This window comes from Onychomys torridus, chromosome 2 (genome assembly GCF_903995425.1).
Source record: "Onychomys torridus chromosome 2, mOncTor1.1, whole genome shotgun sequence".
NCBI classification, from domain to species: Eukaryota; Metazoa; Chordata; class Mammalia; order Rodentia; family Cricetidae; genus Onychomys; species Onychomys torridus.
Genome location: NC_050444.1, coordinates 167,475,843 through 167,487,523, shown reverse-complemented (window position 1 = coordinate 167,487,523; position 11,681 = coordinate 167,475,843). Strand labels below are relative to the sequence as shown.

At 51.6% G+C, this 11,681-nt stretch overlaps 2 protein-coding genes across 3 annotated transcripts in view; one reads left to right on the top strand and one right to left on the bottom strand.

Moving 5' to 3' along the window:
* Positions 1 to 1,854: 1,854 nt before the first annotated feature.
* On the top strand, positions 1,855 to 6,597 carry Scnn1d (sodium channel epithelial 1 subunit delta). The gene is given in 9 exon segments (XM_036178648.1): positions 1,855 to 1,948; positions 1,951 to 2,077; positions 2,873 to 3,028; positions 3,185 to 3,365; positions 3,437 to 3,582; positions 3,971 to 4,090; positions 4,452 to 4,535; positions 4,689 to 4,798; positions 6,518 to 6,597. Coding segments are annotated over 9 exon segments (1,098 nt in total).
* Positions 6,233 to 11,681, bottom strand: part of Acap3 (ArfGAP with coiled-coil, ankyrin repeat and PH domains 3) — a 15,123-nt gene continuing 9,674 nt past the window's right edge. For both annotated transcript variants that reach the window (XM_036179634.1, XM_036179635.1), the window contains exons 13-24: positions 11,399 to 11,499; positions 11,215 to 11,326; positions 10,738 to 10,946; positions 10,578 to 10,647; positions 10,374 to 10,468; positions 10,096 to 10,298; positions 9,752 to 9,859; positions 8,579 to 8,677; positions 8,273 to 8,493; positions 7,986 to 8,095; positions 7,802 to 7,912; positions 6,233 to 7,708 (exon numbers count right to left, since the gene is read on the bottom strand). In XM_036179634.1, coding sequence (XP_036035527.1) covers positions 7,561 to 7,708; positions 7,802 to 7,912; positions 7,986 to 8,095; positions 8,273 to 8,493; positions 8,579 to 8,677; positions 9,752 to 9,859; positions 10,096 to 10,298; positions 10,374 to 10,468; positions 10,578 to 10,647; positions 10,738 to 10,946; positions 11,215 to 11,326; positions 11,399 to 11,499 — 1,587 coding nt within the window. In that variant the 3' untranslated portion in view covers positions 6,233 to 7,560. The remainder of the gene's footprint in view (positions 7,709 to 7,801; positions 7,913 to 7,985; positions 8,096 to 8,272; positions 8,494 to 8,578; positions 8,678 to 9,751; positions 9,860 to 10,095; positions 10,299 to 10,373; positions 10,469 to 10,577; positions 10,648 to 10,737; positions 10,947 to 11,214; positions 11,327 to 11,398; positions 11,500 to 11,681) is intronic.

Here is an 11,681-nt window from a genome sequence, read left to right as displayed (position 1 = left end):
CCTCACCAGCCTTCTTAACTAGTACCACTTCTGAACCTTGAGCTAAAAGAAATGCCTTAGCCATATTTTACACTTAAGAAAATGGGCTCAAAGAAGTTGAATAATTTGAGCAAGACTACAAAACTGGAGAGTGACAAGCCGTGGTTCCCAACTGACCAGCTAAGTCCTGGGTTACTTTTCCTCAGCATGATTTCCTGGGATGTCATCAGTGGCTGCTGCCTTCTTCCAGAACCAAAAGGCTCATTACCTCACCCCTTTTGGCAGTCAAAATTCAGTTGGATGCAATGGGGGCACTTTCTCCTTCAGTTTAACCCAAGTCTTTAGAATTGATTGGTCAGGAAGGCAGAATCTGTTCTAGGTAAGGAATGTTAAGGCTTGTGCTCACCCCACAAACCAGGCTGAGGGGTATGGTATGACCATTGGGTCATCCTGAGACATGCAAGGTGCCCCAGAAGAGACAGGAACAGTAAAGCTCTTAGGGTTGTGGCATCTGGCTAGCCTGCCTTTAGTTTCACATGCCTACTATGTGATTTGGTCTCTGAGTGTGGAGTAGAGTCTTAGTGTATGTGTGGCTTTCATGTGTGTTTTAGCATGTTCCAGTAGGTAGTATGGTTGATGCTGTAGAGAAGGTGAATCCCCACCACTGTTACCATCTGCACACCCAAGCCACAGGTTGCTACAACAATTAATGCCCATCCCAACAGCTATGTGGCTGGTCTCAAGGAACACCTGTGTTTCTGAGAGTGGAGGACCCCACCCAATGTCTCTTAGCCACAAACACTTGAGATCAGTGTTGGAGATAAGAGCCAAGGAGATGGTAGCAAACAGAAATCCCTTCTAGCCTGGTGGGAGCCCAACTCTGAGCTCCAGGAGTCAATGTGGCTCATGAGGTAGCCAAGTGGGCCCTGGCCCAAAACAGATCCCTTTCCCCTCCAAAACCTGCTACCCTATCACCACAATTAGGGTAAGGAGCCCAAGTCTCTTCTACCATGCTCAGGCTGAGAAAGGCTCAATTGGCAAAGGGACCCTACATCTCTGTCTCCCCAAGAATTCCCCATCCATTCTCAGAGCAAATGTGGCTACCAACACCTCAACTGAGCCACTCCCCTGCCACCCTGCACACTTCTAGTGGCCTGCTAATAAAGGGAAGCTTTACAGCCAGCCACAGGCCACCTCCTGTGCTATGACTTGCTGGAGCTGTCACCATTTCAGCTGTCCACCACACTCTCAGAGAAAGAACGGAGGCATCTGAATGAGAGCCCACCCTCAAGATACTAAGGGGTGCTTTCTATGGGCTCTGCTCTCTGTGCTGGCCCCTGAGGTTGAATGGTGATCATTCATGACAATCAGAGCAGGTCATTTCTTAGATCTGCTAGACTGAGAAGGGAACTAGTCTCTTCTGCTGGGATGTAGTACATGTTGGATTGAACCTCAGAAAAACATTCCAGACAGCGTGTAGGGTAGCCCCCAGAGCATTTGACATCACTGTGTTCAGGTGCAACATACCACGAAGTAAATTATGCATATTGACCACACCATAAATACACGGAACCAGGCAAGAAAGAGGCCAGCCAGCAAGGTCAAATCTTTTACACACAAACATACAGCTAACATGGAACAGGGTTCTGGCTTCTTTCTGTTCTATGGCACTTGTTGACTGAGAGCTTGGTATACACTGGGCATGCCTCCCAATGTGTATGAGCACACATAGGTATATGCACAGATGTACATGACTTCACATGCATTCTAAGTGCTGGCATTGCAGCCCCTGCCATGGATAGGGCCTCTGAAATCTGCATTTAGGTCTGCCCCATGGCTCTCAAGATCTGTACTTCTTCATTTTCTTCTGTGCCAATGGCACCACCCACAGTACTATCTATCTGCCTTGTCTGTTCCTGACAGAACCTAATTAAGACAGCATCCTGGGGGATGCTGCTTCTGAGTGCCCTGGGGTGCTCTCCTGGCAGCTTGTACTTCTATTAAAGCAGTATTGGAACTACCCAGTCACCATGGCAGTGTCCATGCATGAGTGCAAACTCTTCCCATCTGTCACTCTATGTGACATGAATGCACATAGGTGAGGGTCTGGGTTTAGTCTCAGATGATACCTCATGATTTCATTTCTCCTAATCCCCATACCTAGTCAGGACTTCTCAGATCTCAGTGTCACTGCTAAAGGAACAACCAGACACTACTAGGAGCCCATGGTTGAGGTGAAAGGGAACTTTATAGGTCAGTCTGAGCTGGGTTGCAATGACAGGGCACCTCAGGAGGAAGGATCAAGTAGAATTTCAGGTAAGGAGTGGGTATGAGCCTGCCAGTAGGGCATGCAGTCCTGGAAATGGCCAGGCTAGGGACTTGACCTCAACTCTGAAGTTATGAGAGTGCACAGGCCCAGCTCCTAAAAAAGCTTCTCTCTGGGGTTGAGAAGGGGGATGGACTACTGTTGTCATTGGTCACACAGGGATGCTGAAGTCACATAGTGCTGGATCACCCTGTTCTGTGTCATAGGGAACCTTACAACGATCTACCCAGGAATACTAGCCCTGCCTCCAGGCCAAATGTCATGCACCAACATCTGGAAGCACTTGATGCATTTTCCTGGGAGAGCATCTATGGTCTCTACAAGTTCAAATTTATTGAAGGCTGGGACACCCCCTTTTATGAAATTCCCAGCCATAAACTCCACTTCTAGCTGGATCATGGGATTCATTTGCACCATTTAAGTCATCTGGACATCCAGCACAAAATGGGCTTTAGACTGGCGAGTTCTGGGACTCAAGGAGGTGAGGGTACTTGTGAGCTGCTGTGCTTCAAAAGGCTTCTTGAGAGAGATAATGGGCTGTGCCTGACCCAACCCTGTGTTCTCTAGGCATAATAGTATTGGCAGCAACTGCTTCTATTGTGCCTACTCCTCAGGTGTGCCAGCTGCTCAGGAATGATATCACTTCCCCTACATGGACATCTTGGCCCTACTCCTCACTGCCTGGGAGGACAGTCACCAAAGTCCTGGTGACCACTTTGTCTTGTCCCGTCAATAAGATAGTGAGGGGTAAGCAGGGCAGGACTGGTGGGCCGCTCCCCTCTATCCCAACAGCAAAGTGGTTTTATCCTGGGGTTCATCTGGTAAAAAGCCAGGAGTTAGCTGCCCAAGACTGGCTACAAACAGCTCCCTGCACAATAGACAGGCTGTGGCCCCTCAAGGCATACATGACAGGGTAGAAGGTGATAAGCATCTAAGCATGGCCTTGGGTTTCTGGCACTTCCAGAAGTTCCACCACAGGACCTATGGTAACTGCTATACCTTTAAGGGTGTCTGGATTGCACAGAGTCCTGGCATCACCAATGGTGAGGGCTAATCCTCAGCAGGCATCTGGACATGAATATAAAGTGGGTTGGGCAGGTAGCCTCAACATCTCTTCCTTGGCTTCCCCAGGGATCAAAAAGGCAAGATCATCTCCCTCTTTTGTCCTTGGAGGCTGAACTCAACGTCATGATTCATAGATACAACCACACACCCTTCTGGAAAGCAGTGGCTTTAGCTTCTGACCAAGGACTCAGAATACCATTGGAATTCTACAAGTAAGCAGGGTTATTGGGCTTCTTGTCCAACCCAGGCCTTGAGGTAGGGCAGGGCCTCAAGATGCAGTGAGCAGAATTGAAATTTCTTTTCCCCAAGATAAAGTGCCTTTGCTTGAAAGTCCCTATGGCCTCTTCATTGATGGAGCTAAGGGCATGGATACAGGACTGATGTATAACACCTTAAACACCAACCATGTGTAGGCAGGACTCTCAGCTTACGTCCTTGCTGTCACTTCAGGCATGCCTGGTGTCCTGCTTCCAGCAGCTTATGGTGGAAATCTGCTCCAGCCAGAGCCCAGTTCTGCAGTCACAAATGACACCCAGCCTGTGGGTGAGCCTGTCATCTCCTTTGGGATTGTTGGGGGTCTCTAAGTCAGTCACTCTGAATGTGCCTTCTCCACAACTCCTCGGGTCACGGCTTCTACCGATGCTACCAGGACCTGGAAACCTGCCAGCTTTCTTGTCTTTCCCACTGCCCCAGACTTTGCAAGCAAGACGGGACAATGGGGTTGGGAGTCAGGCATCAGTTCCCCCAAAGAGCACTACAGGATGACTGGAGGTCCTGTCTCTCCCAGGGTGTCTTTGTACAAATTCTTTGCAGGGACCTCCAGGTAGCCTTCAGCCAAGTCTACTGTGAGTCTCACAGAGCAGGTGGAAGTGGACCAGTCAATGTCTCTGGTGCTCCTCACAACCCACTGTACTATTGGGGTAAGGAAAATGTGGCCATGCAAGCCCATGTACAAGACTGGATTGTGGCTATGCTTAGAAAGTGTAAAACCCATGAAGCTCAAGCTAGAGCAGGAGCCAGAGGTAGGGACACATCCTGTCTCTCCTATGCCAACCCCTTTATACTTCTGTCCCTACCCTAGAAGCAATATGGCCAAGGTGAAAATTCTAATCCAGGAGCTTAACTACCACATTGTGAATGAGGCAACAGTATACTCTGAGGAGTGGTTAGAGAGATGCTGAGCTAGTGTTGGAAACAGAGCCTATAGCTAACCACTCTGGCCTTTTCTGAGATGGCTGGATAAAGGCAGACCCCCACAGTCCTACTCACAGGTGGGGTACAAGAGGCCCTACTAGACTTATTGCCTGTCTACCCACAGGTTCCACAGCTGTTGTGCCATGGGCAGCCTCTGGAGACTGGTCCGTTCATCTATCCTGTCTGTGCTAGAGCTGCTATTGGATGTCACTATCCTTGCCCTGCTGCTGCTGGGTTTTCACTGGCTCTGCTGGGGGAAGGTGTCCTGGCTGGGAGTCAATACTGCTTCATGGCAGTCCCATACAATATCAGAGGCCAGCCAGAGCCCTCCACCCCAAGCTTCAGGGGATGATGCCAGAGGTCCAGCAGGAAGTAACTCCACACAGGTACTCCCAGGGTCTTTGGAGATAGTTTCAGTGTAAGAATTGGGCTAAACTCCAGACCCTTAAGATTTTGTTTGCTTGTTTGTTTTTCAAGAGAGGGTTTCTCTGTAGCCCTGGCTATCCTGGTACTTACTCTATATAGACAAGTTCACTGGCCTTGAACTCAATGATCCTTCGGCCTCTGCCTCCTAAGTGCTAGGATTAAAGGTGTGTGCCGCCATTGACTGGCTGTTTGGTTTTGTTGTTGTTGTTGAGACAGGGTTTCCCTGTGTAGTCCTGGAGCTTGCTATATAGCCCAGACTGGCCTCAAACTCAGAGATTCTCCTGCCTCTGCCTCCAAAGTACTGGGATTAAAGGCATGTGCTGCCATCCCTGGGATTCCCTTGAGATCTTGACAACTGAAGTAACCCCAACAGATCCCTCAGCCTAATGTTGGGAGCTGTAGTAGCAGTGGGCTCCCTAGTTGCCTACAGTGTGCCAGACTAGCTATTTGAGGGCCCAGAAAGCAGTACCAACCATCTGACCCATGCAGAAACCAAGTATATCCAACACACCAGAGAATCTCTACCCACCTATCCCACCAGGTGGTGCCCTCTTGGGTTGAGGGGGACCCCAAGACATGGCTGAGAAGTATCCTGGGACTCTCTAGACTCCTGAACTATAATCTGTTTGGTTATCACATTTGTCTGTGCATGTTTCTGACACATGTCTATACATACATACACACACACACATATATGCATATGTGTGTGTATATATATACATATATATCTGATACATATATGCATATCAGACAGAGCCTATACTGGCTTTAAAGCAGCCTCTAGGTAAGCAGGAATAAAAGTAAATCCAAGCCAAGACATCTACTGACATTGGGCTGCTCTACAATAACATCAGTCATTCCATCTGCTGTCTTGCACATCAGGGTGATTTGCAAACCTCAGAATGTACCTCAATGCCACCTTGAAACAGAACACAGCAAACACACTGTAGGTAAGGGACACTGGGTACAGATCAGGGACGCCAGCCTCAGCTCTTCTCACTGTGTTCCTCCTTATTACTATCAAGGGATACAGTCTAATTCAGAGAAAGGCAGAGAGGAGAGGCCAGGGAACAGGGGCTAAGGGTGTCAGGTGTCAGTTTTTCTGAAAGCATCAGGCCCCTGGTGGCTGGGTTATATCCTCTTGGGAAGGGACAATGTTGGGACTCTGCTTCAGGCTGCTCCCAAACCTTCAGCTGAGACAGAGCCAAGCAAGGCTTGATACAGCAATGAGCAGGCAGTGGATGCAAGCGGCAGAGGTTTATTAAGTGAGAGTGATCAGAGCAGGAAGGAGTGGGGTCCTGCCAGCCCAAAGGTGGCACAGAGTAGGTGGTGGGCAGAGCTCAAGCAGGAGGAAAAAGCCGATTCTGCTCTTTAGGGCCGCAGCCATCAAGCAAGGGAGTCAGAGGCCCTGATCCAATGCCTACCTTACTGCCCATGGATGCTCCCAGGGCAGTATTTGCATAGTGACCTAACCAAGGGCTCCATAGTATGCAGAGGGGCCCAGCCTCTATCCTGGAACTCCTCCAGAAAAAGGGAAGTTGAAGGCATTGGTGGGCCCCCCAAATAAGGGACCACTGGACCTATCAGAGGCCCAGCCCAAGGAGTGAAGCTTGGGGGCAGGGCAGGGGAGATCTATATGGGCCTCCCCAGCAGCAGGAAGAGCTGGGATCAGGATGGTCCTTGAGAGTCCACAGAAAAAAACGCAGACAAAGTCAGAATGAGGTCATTGTAGAAAATCCTCTCAGTCAGTAACAAAGAACACTAGGCACAGGATGGAAAGTGCCAGTTGCTTTAGGCATGGGCTCTGGCCCGGGTAAACCAGACAGTGCTTCTGGAGAAGGCAAGGATGGATTTAGGCCCTCAGGCACCAGGACCCAAGTGGCCAGCCACATGGCCTTGGGACGCCTGCGTCCAGCCTAGGTGGAAGGCCTGGGCCAAAGTTCCACCTCCCAGCACCATCAAAGCCCAACCTGGATGCTGGGGTCACTGAGCGAGGTACTCAGGTTGATTCCCTGGGTGGGCTGCCACTCCTGCCAGGGAAGGTGCTGGTGGCCAGCCACCAGCCCCAGGCTGGAGGAGGGGCTCTGGGGGGATGTAGGAAGGACCTAACTAGCAGGTCAGTGTTCTGGGGCAGTAAACATAGGGGCACAAGGTGAAACAGGCCCTGAGGGCAGAGGGGTACAAGGTGACATGGACCTCGAGAATGGTTTGTGCCATGGACAGCCCAGGCCCCTGAAGAAAGGACCACCTGAAGACAGAGGTTCCCTAGGTAAAATGAGGGGTAACAGGTGATGCAGCACCTCCCGCCCCCCAAATGTGGGGCTTCAAGAGATTTAGTGCTTGGGTCCCTGTCCTCTGGCTGAGCATTAAAGTAGCCAGAAGGAGGGAAGAGCAGGAGAGTGGGGGCTCCAGAAATGATAAGGTCCTGGGCTGTCGGGATGGGCCCACAGCTGTCACAGGCAGGGCTGTGGCTAGATGAGGGGCTAGGATCTTCAGGGACATGCAGGATTTCTGGGCCGGGTAGGCTGGGGTCAGGGCAGGGGTCCCTCAGCTGCCCGGCCTGCCAGGCCCTAGCTTTCCTCCAGGTGGAGGCCAATGAACTCCTGGATGCACCTGCGGTACTGCAGCTCTGTAGGACTGCTTCCCGGCAGTGGGCCTGGCTGGCCAGGGGATGCCTCAGCTTCTCTCATCTCCTCAGCCATGCGGGCCAGGCGGAGCCTGGGGGTGGGGAACAGTGTGAGGTGACTCTGCGCCCACTCAGTCCCTGTCCCTTTTACAGTGACTATGTCCCCAGGGCCCTGCCTGACTCACAACGTGACAATGTCAGCATTCGCTGCTTGAATGGCGATGGTCAATGGATCCTGCTGCTCCTGGTCCAGGGCATGCTGGTCAGCCCCCCGCTTCAGGAATAGACAGACCTGGCTGTGGGTGGAGGAGCTTATTGAGATGGCTCCAAGGTGAGGGATGGTAGCAAAAGAGATACCATAGAACTCACCCAGTGTGGCCCAAGAGTGTAGCATGGTGCAAGGGTGCCCGGCCAAGGCTATCTCTTTGGTTCACATCAGCTCCATTTTGCAGAAGGAACTCACAGACAATCAAGGAACCCTACAGATCCAAGGAAATCAGAATGAACCAGGAAAGGACACTGGCAGGCCTGTGCACCCTGACCCTGCTATGAGCACCCCCCAAACAGGATCAAGCCTGTCCCTATCTAGAACAATAGAATGTGCACACAAGTATGCAGTCTTGTGTGTAGAAGTCAGGTGTCCCACCTATGCTCACCCCTAGCACAGCCTGCACCAGTGGAGTCTTGCCCTCATCTGCCGCATCAGCCCAGTTGACTTCAGCTCCATGGGCCAGTGCTGCAGCCAGTGCAGGGAGATCACGAGTACGTGCTGCTTGGTGTGCCAGGAGCCCAGGATGCAGCTCGCGTACATCTGCCAGGCTCCAGGCCTCAGCTTCTCCATCTACCTCACTGCTGGACTCCTCGGACTCAGCACCCTCTGTAGGAGGGTAAGGATAAGGAGCTGAAATACTCAAGGGTGTTGAGATGACAGGCTACATGGAGGCAGAGAGGCACACACCCACCTTCCTCAGTGACACTGTCCACCACGGAGCCTGTGCCGAAGGCCAGAACATCTGAACTGCCATCAGAGCTACCTCCAAGACCACTGTCACTGCTTAGACCTGTAGGACCACAGGAAAGGGAATCTTTAGCGCTGGGGGTTCCAGAACACTGGAGGAAAGCTGGAGCCCGACCCACCCTTTAGCGGATTCTCCCCTTCAGGAGCAGGATTAGCCCTTATTAGGGAACACCATGGAGGAGTGCTGCCCAGGCTAAAAGGAAAGGAGAGAAAATCAAACAATAGCTCAGAGAGACGCGGGGGGTGGGGGGTGGAGGCAGCCCTCCTGCCCAGTACAACCCAGAGTGCCCCTCCCAAGCCCTCTAGGCTTTAGGGTTCTTCACCCTGAAGTCACAGGCCAGGCAGCAAGGGAAGGAGCTGCAGAGCCTGGCTTAGGGTCGGTACTACAGCGCCCTCTGCTGTCACCATTCAATCTCATTAGTTCAGGGTTACTCCCAATTGCTCCCCACCTACATCAACACCTGTGTGTGTACACAATCCACACTTCATACACCTTTTTTTTCCAGAGAGTCTTACAAATGTACCCAGGCTGACCTTGAATTCACTATGTGACACAGGATGGCCTTGAATGCATTACAATTCTGCCTCTGCCTGTGAGTGCTGAGGTTATAGGTGTAAACCACCATACCCTGGCTTCTACATATTACTCTTGACAGTTGTGTGCTCAGCCTCAAGTTGGTGGTCAAGATAACTCTAGCCCAGTGGTTCTCAACCTTTCTAATACTGCGGCCCTTTAATACAGTTTCTCATATTGTGGTGATCCCCAACCACAGAATCATTTTCGTTTTATTTCATAGCTATAATTTTGCTACTGTTATGAATCGTAATGTAAATATCTGATATGTAGGATATCTGATATGCGACCCCCAAAGCGGTCAAGACCCACAGGTTGAGAACTGCTGCTCTAGCCCCTCTGGATGTTTTTCCAGTCTTAACCCTTTTGTGGTATCACCACTCTGTCCCAGTCTCTTCTTCAAGTTCTTGAACAGGTGTCATCCACCTTGTCCACTCTCCAGAGCAGCCTCAACTGTTCCTCTTATGTTACTTTGGCTGAGGATGGGGTATGGCTCTTGAGGGACACAGAGAGCATGGGAAGGGAATCTGTCCCAGCACTCACTGCGTGGACCAGCCCCAGCAGCCCCTGCATCAAAGTAAGAGAAGAGGGAGTCCAGCTCATCAGGGCAGAAGAGGGAGTCTCGGCGGAACTTGCGCTCCACAGTGCCAGCTGCAAGGGATAAGACACATGTTCAGATGATGAAACTGAGACTTGGGATGGGGAATGCCTCAGGTCATTTAGAGACAGTCAGAGCTCCAAGATGATCCTGTAAAGCCCCGCCTCCAGTTCACCCAACCCCACTATAACATTGAGGGTTTGGTGGCTCCTCCCAGGGCTGCATTGAGCCTGTCCCCAAACCTGCCCAAGTACGTGAGCACAGGTGCAGCTGCTGGCAGCCCTCCCACCTGAGGACAAAGCAGCGATGGAGGGCAGGACAGGCTCAAGCCGGACCTTGCGGCGGGTAGTAGGGGCATGGGGGGAGCTGAGAGGGCGCTGGCACTTCTGTGCCCTCCAGCGTCTTGGAGCTTCCCGGATTGGTGCCGAGGTCAACTTCCTCAGAAACTTCTTTTCAACGTATTTGTCCTTGATCCATGCTTCTTTGTCCTGCCTGGACCAGAGGTGAACATGAGACTACATCCATAGGCTAGAGCCCCCATGGCCAAGCTGGCTGTCCCCACCTCACCTGGAACTACTGGCTGTGGGTTTTCTAATGCCTGGGCCCTCACACTGGGCCTCATAGATCTGGTTCATGGTGCTATTTCCAAGCTCACACATCAGCTGTGGGGTGCAGTGTATGTGGATGTTAGTCCAAGTTCGAAGACCTAAATCCCACCCTTGCCTCCTCAGGGCTCCAGTGGGCTTCATCTTCAAGAGTCCTTTCACATACCTTTAGCAGCTCTGGTTCCCAGGAATCCAGTGTCAGGGACCGTACCTTGGAGCAGTGAACACCCAAGCTCCTGGACAGAAAGGGGACAGAGATGGGCAAAGGTAGGACTCTATCCAGAACCTCAGCCAGCCCTGTCTAGCCAGAGTCTAAGAAGGACTACCTGTGGATGCCTGAGCACTCAATACAGAGCAGCACACCCAGGTTGATGCTGGCCCAGCGAGGATCTGGCTGGCCACAGTCGCCACACTGGCTATTGCCAGCCACACTCTGCACACGCTGCAGCACGCTCTCGCCCTTGACTCCACGTTCCCGAGAGTCCGTGGTGGAATCAATGCTACTTGTTGACGGTGATGCTGTGCGGTCCAGCCTCTGGTGAATGGTGTGAGGAGGCACTCAGCCCTTTAGGAGCTTGTCTCAACTCCCCAGGAGATCCCCAGTTAAAAGAGTCAGCATAGACTGGGCCCCTTAAATACAAATCTGCATGCATGTACACATGCAAACACAGCACACACACACACACACACACACACACACACACACACACACACACATGCACACACGAGCTACACAAGCATGAATGTGGCCTAGAGGAGCTGTTTCAGGAGTACATAGCTACACTTATGTGAAAGCAGCACACCTCACTATAGCAGCTGTCTGGACTTTCCCGGTAGGCAGAGGCAATGCTAGCCTGAACAGCTTGAACCCAAGCCTGCCTCAGCTTCTCAGAGTCAGCCTGCAGCATACAGCTCCTGTAAGAAGGGGCTGGTCAGACTGGGTAAGCAGGGCTTTCCCCAACCCTTCCTGGGGCTGGGCCTCCTCACTTGGTAGGTGACACAACTTCAAAGCAGAACCTCCGTTCAATGTCCTCACATGGCTTCACAGAGCATAGACGTAGGTCATCTACCACCACAGTCAGTGCATCCTGTTGGAGGTACAAGCTTACCACTCTCATACCCATTTTCTCCTTTATCTTAGACTCAAGCAATGTGTTTCTAACTCCCTGCTCCCCTGACCTTTTGCACTTTGGTGCCTGTCTGTGTCCTCAGCCCTGTGCCAACATCCACTAAGCAGCCCGACCCATAGTCTAGATGGGGAGGAGTCTGG